The following is a 22,007-nucleotide window of genomic DNA, read 5'->3' on the forward strand; positions in this document are numbered from 1 at the left end:
CAACATCCACCAATGACCTTTATTACTGGATACCACGCTGCCGCACACAGCTGGACACCTGAGACCCATTTACAGGGAGAAACCCTGGAGCAGGGTCACAGGGCCCGTAGGAGCGGAACCAGGAGCCGAGCCAGCAGCAGGCACTCGCCGGGAGTCAGGTGGGAAGACGTGCCCTTTGCCCCAAGAAATGCACAGACAGGCTCTGTGACAGAGGGGGTGCCACACGGGTGGGGCAGGGGCCGTGGGGGCGGAGCTGGGCCTCCCCGAGTCCTGTGAATCACCCAAGGTCACAGCCCACACTGGTGGGGTCACGGTGCCAGATCCCCCTTCTGCCCCGTCCACAGCTCCCGGAGCTCCACGCGACAGCCCAGGTCCCGCAGGGCGGCCTTGGCTGCGTCCTCGCAGTCCTGGTGGGCTGCCCGCGCCTGCGTGATGAGCGCCTCGGCCCCCAGGTCCAAGATGGGCTTGGAGAAGGCCTGGCTGCGGGACACCAGGTTGCGGATGAGCATGCAGGCCTGTTTCTGCGGAAGAAAGGGGGAGTGAGCCGACGGCAGGCAGGCAGGCAGGCGTCTTGGGAAGGGGTCCCTTCTGCCCTCGGGGTCCCCGCCAATGGCTGTGGCCCATGAGGCTGGGGTGCAGTTCCTGGCAGAGCACTTGCCTAGCAGCATGGAACCCTGGGTTCCAGCCCCAGCCCCAGCCCCAAGAAAAAAAAGAAAGGAGCAAAAGAGATGATTAAACACAAAGCACAGGGCCAGGAAAGGGCACGTATCCAGAGACAGGCAGGCAGGAGGGCTGTGGGCCGGCCACAGTGGGGGTCGGGGGACAGGGACTGGGAGAGCCTTCTCAGCGGGCTCCTGGACCAGCGCAACGCCCACCTGCACATTGGCCTCCCGCGGGTGTGCCTTCATGGCCTGCAAGGCCGCCAGGGCACCGCCGCCCTCCACGATGACCCGGCTGTTCTCTGGCTTGCGCAGCGCCAGGACGCACAGGGCCGCGCAGCTCTGCTCACACACCTGTGGCCGCATGGACAGCCTGGGGCGCAGCACACGGCTGAGCCCCTTCGAGGGCTCTGCGACCCCCACCGTGAGCCGTCGGCTGGTACGCGACAGCGGGGCGACAGCAGGGCTCTCGGTGACAAGGGCACTGCCCAGCGGGAACCTCCCAGGGGACCCAGGCCAGCACCTGAGCCCGGCCGCCTCACCCTGCCCCGCCTGGGAAGTGACCAAGGGCCTCCCTCAGTGGTGACCCCGGGCCGGGAGCCCCCCATCGCCCACCCCGCATGTCCGCACTGGGTACCTGGGGGCTGGCCAGGTGCTGGGTCATGGCAGCCACGATGGCCTCTGTCCCGCCAGCGCGCACGATGCTGTCCTTCACGTCGTCGTTGCCTGCGATGGCTCGCAGGGCGCTCAGCACCTGCTTCACGAGGTCCTGCACGGGCCCAGGCCCGGTCACCAGGCACCCACCCTGCCCTGCACCATGCCAGCCCAGCCTGGGGCAACGACGGGGAAGGGTCTGAGAAGGGCTGGGCCTCGGCCTAGACATCAGGGGTGTGGGCAGCAGGGCCCTTCCCACCAGCCTCGCCTGGCAGCCACACGGGCCCGGCCAGTGAGGGCTTCGATGGAGGACTGATGGGGGGACACTGAGGCAGGGAGGCGGGCCTCAGCCGAGCCTCACGTGCTGGGGTTGGGGCCCTGGCTGGGCCAACATCTTCCCCTCGGTCCCCATGCCTGTAGAAAACGGGCAGAGGACAGCGAGGGGCTGCTGTGTTTGGCTCCAGGGGTGGTGATGGGTTGGCTGGTGGCACCCAGAGGGACAGGAGCCTTCCTGGTGTCAGGAGGATGGAAACCCAGCTCCGGGTTTGGCCCAGCTCAGGCGCCCCACCTGGTGGTTGTTGCAGCTGGCCAGCAGGGTCACCAGGACATCGAGGCCCCCGAGATCCACCACCTCCTGGCAGAACTCATTGCGCACGGCCAGGCAGGCCAGGGTGCTGCAGAGCTCACCCAGGACGCCAGGGTTGCCGCGGAAGGCTGCAGGAGACAGCACAGTCAGCGTGGCCGGGGACCAGGGGCACCGGGCCGGCCCGCAGCGCCCTCTGCTGGCTGCTACAAGACCGCGCCCTCCTGGCCTCCTGCTGGGCTCCAAGTAAATTCCGGACCACTTATGGAGAAGAAAACTAGAATAGCGCCACAGTGTACCATGGTCTGAGATTACTTTCGGAGTCCTGTGGTGGCAACGACTTTTCCAGGTGCAACCAGCAGCCCCGGAGGGGCACATGGGACACCGGCTGTGACACAGCTCAGGGCCCGCAGGAGCCAACAGGTGGACGCATGTGACTTGTCACCAGGCTGCAGCCCTCCCGGGCCTCTCTGGATGTGCCTCGGTGTATTCTGTGGACGGAGTCACCAGCCATAACTGGCTGCCTTTTGGGGGGAGCGTGTTGATTGCTGGGAACAGAACCCCGGGCCTGGCACATGCTAGAAAGCACCTACCACAGAGCACACCCCAGCCCTTTAAAAAACTTTTATTTTGGCCCAGGGATTTAGCTCAGTGGTTCCATCGCCTGCCTTGCAAGCTCAAGGTGCCGAGTTCGATCCCCGGTACCAAAAAAAAAAATTTTTATTCTGAGACAGGGTTTCACACCTCTAACTTGTCCTCAGCCTCCTGAGTGGCTGGAATTAGAGGGCTGCGTCACTGTGAATCGACCACTTCCTTAAGAAGGAAATGAATGCACGACTGCTTCTACACAGTGATGTCAACCAGGTGCACAGCTGTTCAGGAGGCTGAGGCAGGAGGGTCACAAGTTGTAGGCCTGGCTGGGGAACTTAGTGAGAACCTGTCTCAAAATTAAAAATGAGCCAGGTACACTGGTGCATGCCTATAATCTCAGCTACTTAGGAGGCTGAGGCAGGAGGATGGCAAATTCGAGGTCAATCCAGGCAACCTAGCAAGACCGTGTCTCAAAATAAGGAACTAAAAGAGGGCTAGAGGTGTAGCTCAGTGGTAGAGTGCTTGCCCAGTGTGTGTGAGAACCTAGGTTCCTTCCCCAGCACTGCCAGAAAAAAAACAAGACTTCATATAAATACGCACAGATAGTCTGTCTCTCTATTAGAAGCCTAATTCAAGCTGCTATAAATAAACAGGAAGGATGCAAACGACTTCTCAGAAAAGCAGCCAGGACTTGTTTTGATTCTCTCCAGAGGCGTGGAGGGGAAACCAAGGCAGGCCCACCTCCCCAGCAGACAGGGAGGGAAGCCCGCAGAGGCCCAGCCTGGTACAGGTTCTCCCAGGACCGCCTGGGACCGAGGCTCTGTTGGGCGCTCTGGGGGCAGGGGCGGGAGGGAGGCAGCTCACTGTGACCTTCCCAGAGCTGGCCACACAGACAGGCGTGAGGGTTTATGGCCAGGTACAAACAAGAGTACATGTTCTGGAGGGGTGTGTGTGTGTGTGCGTGTGTGTGCGCGCGTGTGCATGCACAATATTGAGAACTGAACCCAGGGCCTTCACACTGAGCTATGTTCCCATTTATTTGGGGACAGGGTTTCCATAAGTTGCCCAGGCTGGTCTGAACTGGGGATCCTCCTGCCTCAGCCTCCCAGAGTCCTGGGATGACAGGCGTCTGCCACCATCCCTGGCTTGTTTCGGTTTCTCTGTGGGGCTAGGGATGGATCCCAGGGCCTCGTGCATGCTAGGCCAGCATTCTGTCCCTGAGCTCCATTCGTACGCCATCAACAAGTGTAGCCTCCACCTGGGGCCACTGAGGAAGCTACCACCAGACCCCTTCCTCTTGTTTCCCTTTGGGAAGCTCCCTCTTCCGCCCTGGCCCCTCCCCAGTCAGCTCCTACGCAGCTCCTGGCCAATGAGTCCTGGCCTGGAAGTCCCCTAGAGCCACTGGGGCACATGAGGATGCCTCCTGGCCTGCCACACGGACAGGACTGTCCTGGCAGGTGGTGCCTGGAGCAAGCCATACCTGAAGCTGTTCTAAGCCCTGCCTCTTAGTCTTTTTGTGTGTGTGTGGTGTAGGGAGGGAAGCCAGGCCTTGTTCATGCTAAGCGTGTGCTCCCCGCTGAGTTGTAACCCTGTACTCTCACCCTGGCCACAGCTTGCCCACTGCCCCCATTTCACTGCCTCACGTGGCTGCTTCTCCTACCTTTGGCGGCTTCGATGAGGACCTTCAAGCCTTTGTTTTCCTGCACGATCATCTTGGCGTGGTCATGGGCGTGGCCGAAGGGCACACGGATGTCGTCATCGAAGGTCATGACACGCAGGGCCCCGCAGGCCTCCCTGACCACGTCGGCGTGGTGGCTGTGCCGGGCGATGGCGCCGGTCAGCAGGGGCAGCGCACCTGCCTTCACCAGGGCCTGCCGGTTCTGCTCGTGCTTCAGGCAGGCGTGGCGCACGCAGCGGAGCCCGGAGCAGGTCACGTCGGCCACATCGGTGTTCTGGGCCAGGGTGGTCAGCAGCAGCCGCAGGCCGTCGGCATCCAGGAGGTCAGGCTGGCCATCGGTGAGCGCCGCCAGGGCACTGAGGGCCGGGAGCAGGAGGCCCTGGTCGCCCGGGGCTGCCAGCTTGCAGGCGGCCAGGATGGCGGGGTAGGCCCCCTTCTGGGCTGCCAGGAAGCGGCAGGCCCTGTGCTCACGGCACTGGTCGCAGAAGCGCGCCAGGTGGGCCACTGCCTCCTGGGGGTGCGAGCCAGCCACGGCCTCCAGCAGGTCATCGAGGGTCTGGGGAGGGGAAAGAGCCTTGTGCTGAGCTGCAGCCCCAGCCATTTCTTATTTTTCACTTCGAGAGAGGGCCTCACTAGGTTGCCAAGTTGCCCACACTGGGCTCAAACTTGCGATCCTCCTGCCTCAGCCTCCGGAGTGGCTGGGATGACAGGTGTGCATCTCCATGCCCGCCTGTTTGACCAGGTGATGGTGAGCTTCAGGTGGCTTTTCTCCTGTTGTTTTGGCCTCAGTTTGCCCAGCGCCAACCTCGCGGGGGATTTTAAACAGGAGGGAGGCAGTCGCCTGCTGCCACCAAGTGCTGCTGCACCGTCTGCCTGTGATCCCTTCCCTCTCCCTGCAGTTCTGTCCCTGTCAATATGGGGGACCGGGACCATGCACACGGCGCGAGGGTGCTGGGCCCCCTCACCAGGGACAGCCAGGAGCATGGATGCCCAGTCTCAGAGTGCCAGCTTCGCTGGCTTCGGATACGGCGGCAGCAGCCAACGTCCAGCTGGCCGTGCATGCTGGGAGAGCAGGGACCTCCGGACCAGGTGACCAGGCCCCAACCTGGGCTGCCCATCCCTACCTGGCACACAGCATGCGTGGGCTCCAGGGCTCCCTGGGCAGAGGCCTTCGGCACAGCCTTCACAATGGTGCTCAGATCAACGCCTACAGGGAGACGCAGACTCAAAGACAACGCTGCCCAGCCTGCCGCCGAGTCCACCCCAGTTCCTTCTGCTGGGCTTTCCTCGCTCTGGGGCCCCAGGGTCTGGCCAGCTCTGGACCCTGCAGCCCTTCTGCCCAGTCTGGCCAACAGGGCACAGCGGCAGGAGCTGGGCAGTGAGGCGGCACCCACGGCCTTCCTGGAGCTCCCTGCTCCGGTCCCACAGGACCTGGGCACCCCATCTGTGTGCAGGACCAACCTCTGATCTCGGAGGCTGCACCCAACTCCCTCCTGGCCGAGCAACTGGACAGGAGGAGGGAGGGAGTGCGGCGTCTCCAAAGCTCCACCAGAGACTGCCAACAGCCCTCCTCAAGGTGCCCCTATGTGGACCATGCCCTTTGTCACTCTGGGCCCAAGATGGGGTGCGGGGGGACAGAGAGGCAGGGCCCCGCAGGCACCGGCATCCATGCCAGGTGTGACGGGTGATGGGAGCCCAAGAGAGAGCAACCTGCAAATGGCTCTGTGTCTCCGCGCCTGGAGCAGTGCCTGACCTTGCGACTCAAACTGCTCCACAGCCTCCTGCACGGCTTCCTCCGGCCCCATTTCAAACTCCTCCATGTTCTCCTGCACGGCCGCATCAAAGGTGTTCTGGGTGATGTGCCGGGAGGCCATCTGTGCCTACAGCTGAGAAGCGACAGGCTTGTCAGCAGGGGACATGGCACTCAGGACCCCTACCACCTTGGAAACTTAGCACCTAGATCCGAGGAGAGGGGACAGCCCCTGTTCTTGGGGCTTCAAGTGGCAAGACGGCATGTGGAGAACCAGGAACCCAGAGCCTCAGACATGCCAGGTAAGCGCTCACTACTGAGTGACACCCCTGGCCGGTTCACTGTTTTACTCAAGAAAGTCCGATTGATAATATACTGCTATGTCCTTGTAATTAAAAAAAAAAATCAGTGGTAGGGCCAGGGATTTAGCTCAGTGGTTTCACCGCCTGCTGTGCAAGTGCAAGGACCCGAGTTCGATCCCTGGTACCAAAAAAAAAAAAAATCAGTGGTCCACTTTGGTAGGCTGAGGCAGGAGAATTGCAAGTTGGAGCCCAGGCTGGACAACTTAGTGACTTAATGAATCCCTGTCTTAAAATAAAAAATGTAAAAAGGCAGCATGAAGTGCCTGGGCTCAATCTCTAGTGCTGCAAAACTGATGTGAGCAGGACAGAAGCCACCTTTCCCTCTGGCTGGCCACTCTCTTCCTGAGTCTAAACCAGCTGTGCTAACCACGCAACCAGCGTGCCCGTGCGATGACTGGAGGGTAAGCACGCAGTGTGGGGACCATACGGTACGGTATGGTACATGGCCTGCGCGCCAAGCTTATCTCGTGAGCCCTTTCAAGACACCTACAAAAGTGTTTTCTAAAACATTTACTTTTACTCCCATAGGATTAGCACGTTATCTGTTACACCACCAAGAGATCAGCACAACACGCTGTTTGTACCAAACTCCCATGGCATAAAAGAGGAAGGCCCGGCCGCGCATGAACTCCGGCTTGGCCTTCCAGCTCCAGGCTGTGGGCTCTGCCCTGGGTGCCGCTCCAGCCCTGCGACTGTCTGACAGCGTCACTCTGACGCCTAGAACACCTCGCCTGGCTCCTCGGCCGTGTCGGTCTCCAGATTGCTGTGAGCTCCAGTGTTGCCCATTGGGACCCCCATGTCCTCCCCGTGTTGGCCGGGGTGGAAGAAAGATCCTGCACTGGCGGGGGCGCCACCTCCAGCTTCCAGCTCATGCTGTGGTGAGCCCCTCTGTCTTGCTGTGAACATGATAAACGCTCAATAAAGCACTGCATTGGGGAGACTGCTCACTCCCTTTGACTCCCTGGAGCCCCAAAAGTGGCCTGAACTCAGAGGGCCTTTTGGCCTCAAGAGTAGCCTCCATGTCTGCTTGAGACAAAAACACTATTTGTTTTGTTTTGGCTTTTGGTACTGGAAATCGAACTCGGGGCCTTGTGCTTGCCAGGTAGGTGCTGCCAAGCAGGTGCTGTACCTACCACTGAGCTACATCCCCAGCCCTGTTTTGTGTTTTGAGACAGGGTCTCACTATACAGTTCAGGAGACTGGCCTTGAACTCATTATGTAGCCCAGGCTGGCCTCAAACTCGTGGAGATCCTCCTGCCTCAGCCTCCCAAGTGCTGGGATTACAGGTGTGCACAGCCATACCTGGCTGCAAAACACTGTTACGTTAGAAAGTTGTTCAGTCAAACCATCCTCAGTGGATTATCTCCTGATTGAGATGTACCCTGATGGGAGTATAACCTATAAAAGAAAAGCTTCCTGGCATTCAGGAGGGAAACAGTAATCATTTTACTCTGGAACTGTAGGTGCCCCAAAGCCTGCTGTATTCACAGGTGGAGCTTCTGGGAGGTGACTGGATAACAGACCGCTGTTTTCATCAATCCCCACCAATCCCCAGCTGGGTGTGTGGTCAGAAGGCGGGGCCTAGTCAGGAGAGGGGGATGGGGCATGGCCTCAGGAGTGCATCTCCCTCTCTGCCCCTCCCTTCTCTCCCTGACTCCTTTCTGGGCCACCATGGTGGGAGGCACTTTCCTCCACCAGGCCCTAGTGCCCACCAACCCAGGACTGAAACCTTGAGCCCAAATTAACCTCTCCTGTAAGCTGAGGGTGTCGGGTATTTTGTCCCAGTGACAAAAATGTGATTTAAGACATATGCATAGAACAAAACATACAGGGCTGGGGATTTAGGTGAGTGGTTCCAGCACCCGCCTTCTTGCAGACGCATGGTCCTGAGTTCGAGTCCCAGTACCAAAAAAAGGTAAAAAAAAAAAAAAAAAAAAAAGAACAAAACATACATATATGTTAACTATAAAGTAAACCTCAGGTTGGAGCGTAAACCTCGGAACTCCTACATCTTAACTGGAAACATAAACATGAACTCATGATGGTTTTTTTTGGTACCAGGGATCGAACTTGGGTCCTTGCGCTTGCGAGGCAGGCAACGGAACCACTGAGCTAAATCCCTGGCCCATGATGTATTTTTTGTAAGCATACACAAACCCAATATTCTAGTAATCAAACGGAAATGCCAGAGGACATGATGTCACAGTAGGGGCAAGCATCCTAAAAGCAGCTCTGGTCCCTAAACATCATTTCCTACACAGAGGACCCAGGTCTCCTAGGAGAAAGGCCCATTCTGGGTCTAACCCTAACCCTAATGCTAACCCTAAACAAATGTGTGTTTTGGCCAGGCAAGGTAGCACACACTTGTCATCCCAGCACACAGAAGCCTGAGGCAGGAGGATCCCTGAGAGTTCTAGGCCAGCCTAGGGTACATAGTGAATTCAGAAAAACCCTGTTTCAAACCAAAACAAACAGAAAGATGAAAGCTGGGACAAGTAAGCATTTAAAAAGAAATTCAGCTGAGGGCCAGGGATTTAGCTCAGTGGTTCTACTACCTGCCTTGAAGGCCCAAAGGTTCTGAGTTTGATCCCGGTACCAAGAAAACAAAACAAACAAAAAAAAATTCAGCTGGGCTGGGGATTTAGCTCAGTGGTTCTACCACCTGCCTCGCAAGCACAAGGTGCAGAGTTTGATCCCCAGTACCAAAAAGAAAAAAGCTGGGGGATTTAGCTCAATGGTGCTGCCCCGTCTCACAAGCTCAAAGTCCTGAGTTCGATCCCCAGTACTGTCGGGAGCAATGCTACATAATTTTAGGGAAAAATCATTTGGTTAGCTTAGTTTTGCCTACAGCTCAGCTATGGAATTCGGAGACATAATTCCATTTTGGCCTCCAGTCAAAACTGAGACCTCAAGGATCCAGTGATGCTGTGATTCTCCAGGACAAGAAACATCCTGGGAGGAACAAACATCTACTCAGTTCCTCATTGTTCTTGGACTGTTACATCTTGTTTACCTGGATGTACTGAACTCTGCAAGTCATCTGTTACATGTTTCTCCCAATGTACTGAATAAAAGGTGCAGTAAGCTGCAGGCTTTAGTCTCCGCAGCCCAGAGCAGCACTGATCAGGCCCAAAGCTTAGCTTCTTCTGTCTCATTTTTCTACTTGTAATTCGCCCTGTGCTGCCGTGGCTCGCAGGAGACTAGGACTTACTGCAGAAGTTCTAGTAATGTCCCCTTTCCCTGTTCCCTACATTTGGCGCCCAACTTGGATGTGAACTGGATCCACGAGTGAACTCGCCTGTGAGACAAACTCGGAGTAAAATAGACAGCACACGGCTCTCCCAGGACGATTTCCAGACTCAGACGAGGGACACTGGTGTGTCCAGCTGGGGGTAATTTTCTACCTTCGCTGAGTTAGAACTATGGGTCAGTCTCTGTCATCAGAGCAGCGTAACTTTGCCAAATTACTTAAGTTGCTGTTAAAGCAAGCTATGTACCCAGTACCTAAGGATGCTGTGATAGATTTGTTAAAAGACATACAAATGTACGTCCCATCTTTTCCCCTGGAAGGGACAACTAACTTAATAGCATGGGAACGTGTAGGTACCGCTCTCTGTGAGGCCCGGTGAAGGGGTGATCCTCTCTCCCCCCGAACGCTCCCCACTTGGGCCTAAGTCCACTCTGCTCAGAGGTCAGAGTTGCTAGCCATTTTAATTTGTGATTGAAAACTTCCCTCCCCAACCTCTTAATACTTTAAGTGATTTCTCTTATGCAGTTTGGTTAACTCAAAGATTGGAAGGAGCTATGGTCTGCTCTACCTTAGAGCCTAAATTATTAAACTTGTTTTTAAGATTACAAAAGGCCTGCGCAAGTGCAAGGACCCGAGTTCAATCCCCGGTACCAAAAAAAAAAAGATTACAAAAGGCCGTATGTCAAACAATTGCTCCTGCCTTAATAACCTGGGGGAGAGGTTTTGCCTGTGTCCTGACAGATAAGGATGAAACCTTGTGGCCGCCCTCCCGGAATGTGCGACCCTGGGTCTCACTGGTGGAACCACCAACATCTTGGAGAATGGGTGATAGCACCCTGGCTGAGAGTCATGAGCCAGCTGCACCTGAGGGACTCACCTCAACAGCAACGACCAACAAATCCACAGCGGGGTCCAGGGTTGAGATGATGTCCCCAGAGGAAGAATAAATACAGATTAAAGGGGGGGGGCACAACTTGAAAATGTTCTTTTTACATTTACAGGTATAAAAGCGCTTGCATTCCTTCTGATTCTAATCTCAAGAGATCTGTTAGTTGACTACAAAAGTTTTTGACCAGTCTCATGTACAATTAGAAACCTAAAAATCACAAAAGGGATATTATAATTCAATTTGGCCAAATATATTTGAGTGCACTCTAGTTTTGTAAGTTATCTTATATGTTTGTCTGTTTTCTGTTTGTCCATTTGCACAGTTGAGCTCAAATTTTTTTTCCCCCTCTTTTCCTTTTGACCTTTTGAAAAAAAATTTTGGGGGCCGGGGATTTAGCTCAGTGGTTTTGACGCCTGCTGCGCAAGCGCAAGGACCAGAGTTTGATCCCCAGTACCAAAAAAAAAAAAAAAAATTTTTTTCCTTAAAAAATATTCACCTATGATTGCATTGCCTTACAGATAAATGTTATTAAATTAAAGGCATGCCTTTCTTCCCCCAGGTTGCTAACTGATCAAAGTGCCATCGAGATTTATTTGTCAAAATACATAGAGACCGTGGGTACTCCCTTTGGTGAATAAAGAAGCGGCCGCCCAGAAAATAATTATTCTGGTCTTTAATTCACTAAAGGGACCCCCCCTAGTAATTTTCATAATCTTATGGGAGACACGCCGCAATTAATAATATCTGTTATTATAAATTGATTACATCGGTTATCATTGAAGTGTAAGTTCTAAATATGTTATTATAAAATGTTTATATTGGGTAAAGTTCTAAAAGTGTTATTGTGATATGTCTACATCTTCAAAAGATTAATTTCTGGGACATAAGCAAAAGATTGTTATTAGAAAGATGCTTTTGGTACCAAACTACATTGAAGAACATAAGGTTTTATATAACTGTGATATTTATTACTGCTCCTTTTCTGGTGTACAAAGGTATTCATGCCCTCTAATTGTATGGGTCTTCCAACATATTGTCTATGGTAATAACCTTTTGATTCAGATATTTGCCTTTCTCTTACGCTCCAGCCACCTATGATAACAGGCGCACTTGGAGGCTGATTGATTTTCCTTAGATGACGTCCTATAAAAAGATAGCTACTTAGGGTTTCAACCACAAGAACCGTAATTCGCAGTAATAAGAGTTTCACTATATTTTTATTCCAAAATGCTTAATATCCAGGTAAAATTCTAATAGTTGAGTTCACTAGTCCTCTTTTTTTTTTTTGGTACCGGGGATTGAACTCAGGACCTTGCGCTTTCGAGACAGGCTGTGGAACCAGTGAGCTAAATCTCCAGCCCCAAATTCTTTTTTTTTTTCTCACTACTCCTCTTACAATGCTAATGTTATTTATCTCTTCTGGGTGTTCAACAACCAAAGTCTAGAGACCAAAACTGAAGAGGTATCTGGGCTAAGAAGGCAGCCAATATTTTGACCCTGGCCCTCCAAGGTCAACAATAGCAAAAAGATCCAGGTCATGAGGGAATCTTCTCCAAGGTCCTACATTTTTGGTGAGTCACCCAACCTCCTGAGCAGGGAGGTTGCTGAACAACAAAACAGTAAAGATACAATAAAAAGTTTGCCAAAGGAAGGTCACCTGGAGGAAGAAACCTCCCATGCTTTCACAGAAGGCAACATGGTCAAGCAAGGCTATGACATATCCTGATGCCTGACCCTGACAGAGGAGCTAAGAGGCTCTATGCATGGTTCCAAGACAGTGCCTGAGGAGACTTAATTGACCTTGTTAGTCAGCAAGAGGTTGATTTTATTTAATATAGGTCTCACCGTAACTTGGTTTTAAACACCCAGTAGAAAAGTATAACTAAAGACAATAGTTATTGGAGTTCAACAAAAGTTTTAAGTTTTTTAGTCAACAACGTTTAATAAAAAATTAGATTTTTAATCCTTTTACAGCCCCAATGGAGAGAAATTATGCTTATTATAGCCAGCTAAACCAGTCAAACACACTATAGATCCTCACAGTACATAGGGACAAGCCATTGCTGGGTGTGCTCGCTTTTCCTAAAAACACCCTCACATAAAACAAAAAGGGAGATAAGTTGGGAGCAATGCTACGTAATTTTAGGGAAAAATCATTTGGTTAGCCTAGTTTTCCTGCCTACAGCCCAGCTATGGAATTCCGAGACAGAATTCCATTTTGGCCTCCGGTCACAACTGAGAACTCAATGATCCGGTGATGCTGTGATTCTCCAGGACAAGAAACATCCTGGGAGCTGAAAACATCCTGGGAGGAGCAAACATCTACTCAGTTCCTCATTGTTCTTGGACTGTTACATCTTGTTTACCTGGATGTACTGAACTCTGTGCAAGCCATTTGTTAATTTGTTTCTCCCAATGTACTAAATAAAAGGTGTGGTAAGCCGGGTGCTTTCCTCTTTGCCGCTCAGAGCAGCACTGATCAGACCCAAAGCTCAGCTTCTTCTCAGTCTCATTTTTCTACCTTTCCTGTAATTTGCCCTGTGCTGCAGTGGCTCGCAGGAGACTAGGACTTACTGCAGAGGTTCTAGTAACGTCCCCTTTCCCTGTTCCCTACACAGTACCAAAAATAAAAATAAAAAATTCAGCTGGCTGTGCACACCTCTAGTCCAACTACACAGAAAGTTGAGGCAGGAGGATCCCTTGAGTCCAGGAGTTCCAGACCAGCCTGGACAACATAAGGAGACCCTCGTCAACAAAACAAAATACAAAGTTTTGAAAAATCCAGTGGGTATCAAAATCAAAATGTGCTCACACTACTAAGACAAACCCAGTACATTCTTCTGAAAATTGGATCATTGATTAGGGGTTGGACCATCAATAGGGGTTGGGGTGTAGCTCGCCCAATATGTGCAAGGCCCTGGGTTTCATCCTCAGCACCACAAAACCCTTTTTCATCCAGCATTTATCCGGCCTGCCCTGTAGGAGGGGCATAACCACGGAGGAGGAGGAAAAGTTCTACCTCCAATTCCAGCTGATTGACTGGCTGGACAAATGGAGAGTGAATCTGGGTTGCAGAGCCACCAGAGGCAAAACCAGGGGACCCTGACAAAGACAGGTGGGCAGGAACCATGACCACGGCTTGATGATATCGGTTCATCCAAAGAGAAACCTGAGCCAGGTGTGGTGGCTCAGGCTGACAGTTCGAACTACTCAGGAGGCTGAGGCAGGAGGATCCAGGTTTGAGCTCAGCCTGGATGACTTAAGCAAGACCGTGTCTTGAAATAATGTGGGAAAGACTGGGTAGGTAGTGCAAAGGCCCTGGGTTCAATCCTCAGTACCACAAGAGGTAAAAACAAAGAAAAAAACCTGACAACATCTGCATTCCAAACAAAGAACAAAATGCACCCTGGCTCAAAATACAAACTAAAAAAGAGCTGACAAGCCCGGGGATTTAGCTCAGTGGTTTCGCCGCCTCCCTCGCAAGCGCAAGGACCTGAGTTCGATCCCCGGTGCAAAAAAAAAACTTAGAGTACAGTTGTGAGGAGCTTCAGGTAGGTTCACCACTTGTTAAGAGTCTGCCACAGTGATCTGTGTGTCTGTGCACCTGCACTTGAGGGTGTCTCAGGCACAGGGTCTCTTCCCTCCTAACACCAGCATGCAGAACAGGGCCTTCTCTTTTACACCACAGCACAAATGAAAATTTTTTTCTTTTTGAGGATCTTACCAAGTCACTAAGTTGCCCAGGCTGGGCTTGAACCTGCAATCCTCCTGCCTCCCCTTCCCAGAGTGCTGCAATTACAGGTGAGCACCACTATGTTTGGCTTCAAATGAGATTTGACACAAAAAACTTACCACAGATACAATATCATTGCTATTATCATGGGCCGGGGATTGAGGTCAGTGGTGCTGCCGCCTGCCTCGAAAGCGCAAGGTCCCGAGTTTGATCCCCGGTACCAAAAAAAAAAATTACACTATTATCATTATTGTTGTTGTTGGGGGTGGGAAAGGAAGGGAACCCAGGCCCCACATACGCTAGGCAGTGCTCTGAACTGCACCTCAGGCCTATGATGCTATTTTCTAATACACAGTCCATGATTTGCTTTCTCAATTGTACAAATGTTGTCTTCATGACAATTTGTTTTTCTGTCTCTCAATGATTTGGGTTTATTTTCTTCTCTCCTCCATTCTAGAACTGCACATCACACAGAGTCTGTGTGGGTGGGGGCATGGGGGGGGGTGTGCTACGATAGGGGTATGGGAATCTGGCAAAAACCCCAGGGTCATTTTGGGCCACGTGGGAATCAGGCACTCCGGCCCACACCTCTGTCTGAGAGGCGGCACAGGATATGAATGCTCGGGCTGTGTCCCTAGGGTGGTGGGGGTGGCTTGTGGGACCCAGATGCCAGGCCCTCCCTTGGCCCCGCTCTTCAGTTCCCTCCGGGGTGAGGCAGGGTGATAGCCCACGACTCTCTGGAGCACTGGGAAGAGGATCTTCAGAGAGGAGGAGCTTAAAAAATACCAGGGATTTGTGCCTTGCTCTGTGCTCAAGCAGTAGCTTGGTCAGCGGATTTTCCGGGGAACGGGGCACCAAACTCCCCACCTTGCTCCTGTGCAGCCCGTCTCCTCCCCACCTGCCAGCTCCAGAACAGCAGGGAGCTCAGTAAGGTTTGCCGAGGATTTCAAGGATAGAAGGAGCGGAAGGTAGGGGTTCACACAGACTTCCTCAGCATTGGAGAGCAGGGCTCCGCACACGAAAGCATGTCCACCGGAGCCTGCTGGGTCCCAGTGACAGCAAGGGGCCTGGCCAGGACTGTGTCCCGCTACACAGCCTCAACAACACCGTCCCCGGGCCGGGGATTTAGCTCAGTGGTTGCGCCGCCTGCCTCGCCAAGCGCAAGGACCCGAGTCCGATCCCGGTACAAAACAAAAACACCGTCCCTGCCCTCGGGTCCTCTGCAGTGTTGTCCTAGCTGGTCACTCACAATCCGTGCTCTTTGGCGCCACAAAGCTCCCTCTGCCCTGTCCTGAGCTGGCTGAGCTGGGGGTGCCTGTGTCTGACCACCTCCGAGCTGAGTCCTTCAGGGCACAAGGCTGAGTGCGGGGTGAAAGCACAGATATGAATCCAGCATAAAGTCGGTGCTTCCCGATGGTCACGGGGCTGGGCAGCCACCTGGGGACCCAGCTCGGGTTAAAAGAGGGGGAAAGGGCACTGTCAGGGTGTTGTCAGTCAGGAGGATGCTTCCGGGGTGAGCTGGGCGTAGGGAAACAGTTACGGAAGCCTTCAGCTGACAGCCATTACCCCTGCTCACCGAGAAAGGCTGCCGGACACCGCGAGTCACTTCTCTTCTCCCTCTGCCAGCCACACCTGTTATGTATGGTTCAGGCACCGTCCTTGACCCCCGGCCTCACCTGCCTCCCTCCACACAGCACCCAGAGGGGCCCTTGACAGCACACAAGACCACCATCACCTCGTCCACCTGCTCAGAACCCTGCGGTGGGCTTCCCGCCTCCCTTCAGCCTGCTTATTAGCGCCCTGCCTCTTTCTCATCCTTACCATTGCCCAAGAGGCAAACTTCAAAACTGCTCTGGCCCCAGCTACTTGAGGCTGAGGCAGGAGGGTTGCAAGTTCGGGGCCAGTAGGAACAACTTAGCAAGATCTTGCCTCAAAATACATAAATAAATAAATGACTACAGACGTAGCTCAAGTAGCACGCCCCTGGGTCCAACTGCCAGTACCGCAAACTTAGGCAAAACAACAAAAACAAACCTCTCCGGCTTAAAGCAGTCCCTGCTCTTACATCCCATCACACTTTGCAAAGTATCACCTGTGCCTACAGCAGCTCGGTTCACTTATTTACCCGTTTGTCCCCTTTAGCTTCCTTGCTTCTACGGCCTATGGCGGAGCTCTACTGAATGAATAAAAAGCAGACTCCAAGTAGCCGGGGTATTTGGACGCCACGGGCTTCTGCTATTCTTTCCTTCTTCTAAACCAAGTCCCCGAGGATCGCGCCGCAGTCACCAGCCCTTCCCCGCGGTGCTCACTCCCTACTCCACGAGCGACCAGAATCCGTTGCTACCGATTCTCACCAGGTTGTGGCAGCCACGGGAGGAAAGGGTGGGGCTCGCAGCTGTCTTCCGCCGCTTTGGCTCCGGCCCCTTCCGGCCGCCGTAGGTGCGCAGGCGCAGTGGGGCCGCGACGCCTCCGCCTCCGTTAGCCAGGCAGATCGCTCCCGGAGTAACCAAGGATGACTGCAACTGCAGGTAAAGCTAAGAGAGCCACTAATGCGCACCAGCTCGGCGTCTCTTCTACCTTTTCCGGGCCATTCACCGTTGTCACTGCCCCTAGTGGGGAAGATTTTCGCCTTAGGGAGCGTCCCCAAGAAGCAGCGGACAGCGCGCCTGCGCAGGAGGGCGAAGCCGCGGCTTGCGCCTGCGCGACGCGGCGCTGCGGAGACCGTTGGCTCATTTACATGTCCCCGCCTCGCGCGGCCTCTGGTGAAAAGCCTCGAGCGGCAGCGGCGGGGGCGGCTCCGCAAGCAGTGGGCTCGGGGTGAGGTCCGTGCCTTGGCATTGTCGGTGGGGTTCCCCGGGGTGGGGGTGGGGGTGGGGGTGGGGGTGGGGCCCAGGCTCGGCCCTGGGGACCCAGACTTTGCGATGGCGCCGCGGGCCGGGCCCTCGGCCTTCGGCGTCGGCTCCGTCCAGGCCGAGGCGTCTCGGGGGCGGGATGCAGCCCGGCGCCCACGTTCTCGGTCTGAGGCCGGCGGAGCGGGGCGGGGCCGCGCCGCTCAGCCCTCGGACGTCGCGTCGGATCCGGGCTCATTCATTTGCGCGATCCGGGGGCAGCCGCGGCCCAGGGCGGTAACGGCGATCGCGCGCTGCCTGGGCCCTTCGGAACGGGCTCAGCCCCCACGGCAGCCCGATGCAGCTGGGTGGCTATGGATGGGGAAGCGGGGCACAGGAAGGTTAGGTTCCTTAGTTTGAGCCCCAAAGGCCACCTGATCCAGAGACCTTGCTCCGCAGAGAACAAGGGGCTCTTCGGGGAAAAAGCTGAAAGGGTGGAAAAGCGGGGTGGTGTTTGCAGATGGCCTTAAGGCAAACTTGCGTTTTGGAAGTCAGAGGTGTCACCCCGCAGGAGATGTTGGTGATGAGGGACACCACCACATAACTCCCAAATGTTGCTGCTTCTCGTTTTCCAACTCATTCTTCAGGGCTTTGTCCCCACTGCCACTGCCTCTGACCAGGTTCAGTTACAGGCTGTCTGACCTTGGGTGGGTCACGAAGCCAGAGTCTGCCTCCTCCTGCCGTGTATGATGTCGTCGATGACAGGGCCTCTCTTCAGGGGGATGCTGCAAGAAACAGAAAAGATCCAGTTGGGCCTGATAGCATACATTTGTCATGCCAGCACTGGGGAGGCTAAGGCAGGAGGATCGCTGTGAGTTCCAGGCCAGCCTGGGCTATATAGTGAGACCTTTACTTAAAAAAAAACAAAAAAAAAACGAAAGAGAGATCATAGGAGGACCTAACACATTGTCCCGAGTGAGCTTTGAGTGGCTCTTCCCGGTCTGCAGTGGGAGAACAGCCCCATCTTTCCTAATCACCATTCGCCAGGGTTCTCTTCCCACTTTTCCAACCCTTCATTCTGAGTTTTGTGTGTTGGCTCTGCTGTCCTCTAGCAGCCTCCAGAAACAGCACTGCTTTGTCACAGTCTGTGCTAACAGGTTCCCAGGAGATGACCTCAGGGAGGCCCATTGCTGTGAGCTGTGGTGGCAAACCTCCCCCACCCCCCAGCAGCTAACCTGCCTCTGAAGTGCCACCCTGGGCTCCAATTACTGCCTTGAGGATTTGGTGGGAGAGAGAAGTGGCCGTGTGAGTGCTCGAGGTTATTCTCAGCATGTCTTTTTCTCTCACTACAGGGCAAAGAAACATGGCAGCAAGGCGGATTGCACAGGAGACTTTGGATGCTGTACTGCAAGAAAAAGCAAAAAGATTTCACTCGGACTCTAGTGGTGAGACTATAGGTGAAACTCTTCCATTTAAAACACAGGGTAAGTGGAAGTGGATTCCAAAGGGAGTGGGTGCCTGGAGCTGGGGCCAGATTTCACCTCCTGGGCATATACGTGCTTACAGGGCTCCCTGTGAGCTCCATGTGCTGCTCATCCACCTGTGAGCCCCAGCAGTGTGCAGTACACAGGGCTACCATTCCCTGGAGCCATTCCCATAGAGCCAGGGTGGTACACCCCTGTGATCTGTCACTCAGCAGGGTCCTGGGCTTGAGGCCTGCTTGGGCAAAACCCTGTCTCAAAGGAAAAAAAGAGTATGGGGGGTGCTGAGTGTTGGACTCGGGACCTTGCTCACAGTCCCTTCAGCTTCTGCAGAAGCTTTCTTTTTTTTTGGTACCAGGGAACTAACTAGGGACCTTGCGCTTTCGAGGCAGCTGGTGGAACCACTGAGTTAAATCCCCGGCCCACTACAGAAGCTAGTTACTGCTGGGTCATTGTCACAAGTTCCTTCAGGGTCTCTGATTCAACTTCATTCCCCCAGATCTACTAGTAGCACTGCCTTCCCTAGGTCCCTGCCTTGCCTGGGCTCTTGGGGCTCTCTGTTGTGGGATTACTGTGTCTTTACCCAAGGGTAGATGCAGCCCTTCACCCGTGGTGTGTGTGAGAGGGCAGGCCGAGGGGACCTCCTGAGAACACCCCTCTGGTGAGTCTCGATAACTATCAAAAGGATCAGAACTGGTGCCCGCGTGGAGGCAGGATAAGGCGGAGGATCCGTTCAGTTTCAGGGCCCCCGGTGTCCTCCCCTGTCCCAGATGCTGCCCTGGCCTGTCACCGAGCAGGGAGGGTGCCTCCTGTTGGTGAGTCTCTGAGGGAGGATAGTAAATGCACCTCTGCCTTGGGGAAACTGAGGCTTGGAAATCGTATCTAAATTCTGAGGTTTCTGTAGTCCAGGGCTGGGGATGCAGCTGGGGGTGGGTAGAATGTGTGCTCAGCACGGAGTGCTGGCCTCTCTACAGTGAGTAGTACACAAAAAGAATTTAGGGAGTGGAGCAATTAGAAAGTACACTCAGTTTCCTCCTGTGCCCCACAGCTCCCTGTACCTGAGCTGTCTTTGGCATCCTGCACTTCATTTAGTGTTGCATTTGCATCACTGTGATGCCTGAGCATTTGTGTACACAGGTGTAGGTCTTGGTTCTTTTTTTAGAGACTTGACCTGCAGAACATAACGTTTTTGTTAATTTGTTTTGAGACTAGGTCTTGCAGTGTTTTGTTTGTTTTGTTTTTGAGACAGGGTGTCAACTCTGTAGCCCAGGTGAATTTACTGTAACCCTTCTGCTTTAGCCTCCCAGGGGCTGGAATTACAGGCTTGCACCACACACCTGGCTTTCCTATTTACAATATTATAGGCCCCCCTTTAACTCTACATAGCCCAGGCTGGTCTCAGACCCAAACTGCCAGTCCTCCTGCCTCAGCCTCCCAACAGCTGGGATTACAGATGTGACCCACCAGGCCTGACGATATCTTAGTTACCTCAAAAAAGCAAGAACAGGGGCAGGGATTTAGCTCAGTGGTTTCGCTGCTTGCTGCGCAAGCGCAAGGACCCAAGTTCAGTCCCCGGTACCAAAAAAAAAAAAAAAGCAACAACAACTGGTGGAGTGAGGGCTGGAACCCTAGCAGGATGCTGGCTGTGTCCAGAGCATCTGTCACGAAGCTGCTCTACCCACTCTGTATGTTGCTGCTCCACTCTGGGTGCCATTCTGTTTTTGTTTTGTTTTGTAAAAGTTTTTTTTTTTTGGTACCAGGGATTGAACTCGGGTCCTTGTGCTTGCTCAGCAGGCGGCAAAACCACTGAGCTAAATCACTAGCCCCTTGCTGCTGCACTCTGAACTTTGCCTCTTTCTCATAACCAGAGCATGGAAACACACCATGTGAAACCCAGCTGCCGCCCTTTCCTCTGATTCCCCCACCTTGTCACCGTGGTTCCTTCCTAGAACCCCCGAGGCATCCACTCTCCCCCAAACCTCTCGGACCTTGTGGACAGACTGGTTCCCAGGTCAGATGAGGGTGTCCAGGACGAGATCCCCTGCGGAGTCTGCCCTTCTGCCACGTTGCCTGTCATTTCCTCTGTTCCCTCCTGGCCATGGGGCCTCCATGGCCCTGGCACAGGGCTTCATCCTCCTGCCGCTCTGTCGGGATGGCTTCTTCCTTTCGCCCCACTGCCAGGCCCCTGGCAATGGGCTGCACTGCTGCCCTTCTAGACCAGCCTGGCCGCAGATGGTGTCCCCTACTTGAGGCCCTCCTGCTTGGCATCTTGTCAGCGCTTGCTGACCCCGAGCCATGTCTGTCTATTGTCGCCTCTTTCAGCTTTGAGGCCAGTGGAATTCTCCCCTCCTGAGCAACATTGGTGTTTTCTGTGGTGCTGGTGCCTGGGAGACACTCAGTAAGGACTCCGTAAACAAAGGAGCTTGGTTTTGCCCAAAGCCTTGGCTTCTTGTGGCCTCTCAGGTGGTTACTACCTCCTGGCACCTCTCTCTCTCCTTTTGTTTTTCTGAGGTTTTTTTACTAGCTTATAGGGCCTGACTGGAAACCTGGAATATGAGCAAGACATTCCGAGACCCGCCTAGCGTGCCCTCTCGTATGCCAGTCTGCTCTGTGCCTGGCTTCTTAGAGTTCCCTCTCTCGTGAGGAACCAGCTGCCGAAACGTTTCCCCTTCCTATACCAGGAGGACGGAAGTAGACCCCTCCAGGTCCACCGGGCCTCTTTTAGTATAGCTGGTGCGTCTGGTACCTTCCCGCCTGCCTGCCTCAGTTGGTTTGGGTCTCCAGAGTAAGTTGATTGGCCCCGCAGATCTGTAATTTCAGCCAGTTTGGAGTTCAGGTCCTCTGCTGTGACCTCACCAGCTGTGACAAGTGCAGTGGCAGCCATGGCTCCCACCTTTTGGTGGCACTGTGGGCAAGAATTCCTCCTGGGAGGCATTGAGAATGGGCAGCCTCGGTAAGGTGTTCAGTAGCAGTGAAAAGGTCCCAGGTCAGCCGGGTGTGTTGGTACACACCGTAATCCAGGACTCTGGGAGGCTGAGGCAGGAAGATGAAAAATTTGAGGCCAGGGCCTGGGATTTAGCTCAGTGGTGCTGCGCCTGCCTTGCGAGTGCAAGGTCCAGAGTTCGATATCCAGTACTACAAAAAAAAAAAAAAAAAAAAAATGAGCCCACCCTAGGCATTAGTGACTTTTTGAGTCCCAGTATCAAAATAAAAAATCAAGGGGCCAGGGATTTAGCTCAGTGGTTTCGGAGCCTGCCTGGCAAGCACAAGTCCCAAGTTCGATTCCCGCTACCAAAAAAAATAAAATAAAAAAATAAAAAGGGCTAGAGATGTAGTACAAAGGCCCTTGGGTTCAATCCTCAGCACCACACATGTGCAGACAGGAACAAAGGCATCCAGGTTGTATGGGAACCAAGCACCCTTTCATCTATCTAAAGCAGGTCCCTGTACGGGGTGCAGAAAGGGATGAGACCACATGGGCTTTGGGGCTTTTGGCGCCAGCTGGAGAGCCTGGCACTCTAGGTTGAGTTGTGTTTAGGGCATGGTCCC

The 22,007-nt window shown here is 53.9% G+C and overlaps 2 protein-coding genes and 1 long non-coding RNA gene across 14 annotated transcripts in view; 2 read left to right on the forward strand and 1 right to left on the reverse strand.

The window, feature by feature from the left end:
- Nucleotides 1-16,676, reverse strand: Armc6 (armadillo repeat containing 6). 10 transcript variants are annotated; one of them, XM_021251022.2, is made up of 8 exons: nucleotides 16,504-16,676; nucleotides 5,919-6,051; nucleotides 5,290-5,372; nucleotides 4,148-4,721; nucleotides 1,882-2,027; nucleotides 1,297-1,428; nucleotides 876-1,013; nucleotides 1-521 (listed from the first exon to the last, which is right to left on the reverse strand). In XM_021251022.2, exons 2-8 carry the CDS (start codon nucleotides 6,037-6,039, stop codon nucleotides 309-311), a joined length of 1,407 nt encoding a protein of 468 aa, XP_021106681.2. In that variant the 5' UTR covers nucleotides 6,040-6,051; nucleotides 16,504-16,676; the 3' UTR covers nucleotides 1-308. The 10 variants fall into 10 exon arrangements, with proteins under 10 accessions (XP_021106681.2, XP_087058048.1, XP_087058047.1 ...); XM_087201922.1 differs by having other exon boundaries at nucleotides 16,459-16,540; XM_087201921.1 differs by having other exon boundaries at nucleotides 16,275-16,516.
- LOC147821139 (uncharacterized) lies at nucleotides 6,046-8,224 on the forward strand. The gene is made up of 2 exons (XR_015447627.1): nucleotides 6,046-6,217; nucleotides 6,806-8,224. It is a non-coding gene; the product is annotated as an uncharacterized LOC147821139 (long non-coding RNA).
- The window catches only part of Sugp2 (SURP and G-patch domain containing 2), a 22,177-nt gene continuing 16,699 nt past the window's right edge, over nucleotides 16,530-22,007 (forward strand). The window contains exons 1-2 of one of the 3 annotated variants that reach the window (XM_013068709.3): nucleotides 16,530-16,677; nucleotides 18,330-18,461. In XM_013068709.3, the coding sequence (XP_012924163.1) occupies nucleotides 16,662-16,677; nucleotides 18,330-18,461 (148 nt within the window). In that variant the 5' untranslated portion in view covers nucleotides 16,530-16,661. Of the gene's footprint in view, nucleotides 16,678-16,855; nucleotides 16,972-18,329; nucleotides 18,462-22,007 lie in introns of those variants that run through there. The other 2 variants (XM_013068711.3, XM_021251021.2) reach the window with 2 other exon arrangements.

The sequence above is a fragment of the Heterocephalus glaber genome, unplaced genomic scaffold (assembly GCF_053883595.1).
Source record: "Heterocephalus glaber isolate CG9 unplaced genomic scaffold, H.glaber_assembly_v1.0 deba00001761, whole genome shotgun sequence".
NCBI lineage: Eukaryota > Metazoa > Chordata > Mammalia > Rodentia > Bathyergidae > Heterocephalus > Heterocephalus glaber.

What these genes read in the sequence shown, in the direction of transcription:
- Armc6 (XM_087201914.1), bottom strand. Translation starts at nt 6,039, where the DNA reads ATGGCCTCCCGGCACATCACCCAGAACACCTTTGATGCGGCCGTGCAG. An exon ending in GGAGCAGTTTGAGTCGCAAG is followed by an intron (nt 5,373 to 5,918) that starts GTCAGGCACTGC and finishes GTCTCCCTGTAG; the next exon opens with GCGTTGATCTGAGCACCATT. An exon ending in CCACGCATGCTGTGTGCCAG is followed by an intron (nt 4,722 to 5,289) that starts GTAGGGATGGGC and finishes TCCCCTCCCCAG; the next exon opens with ACCCTCGATGACCTGCTGGA.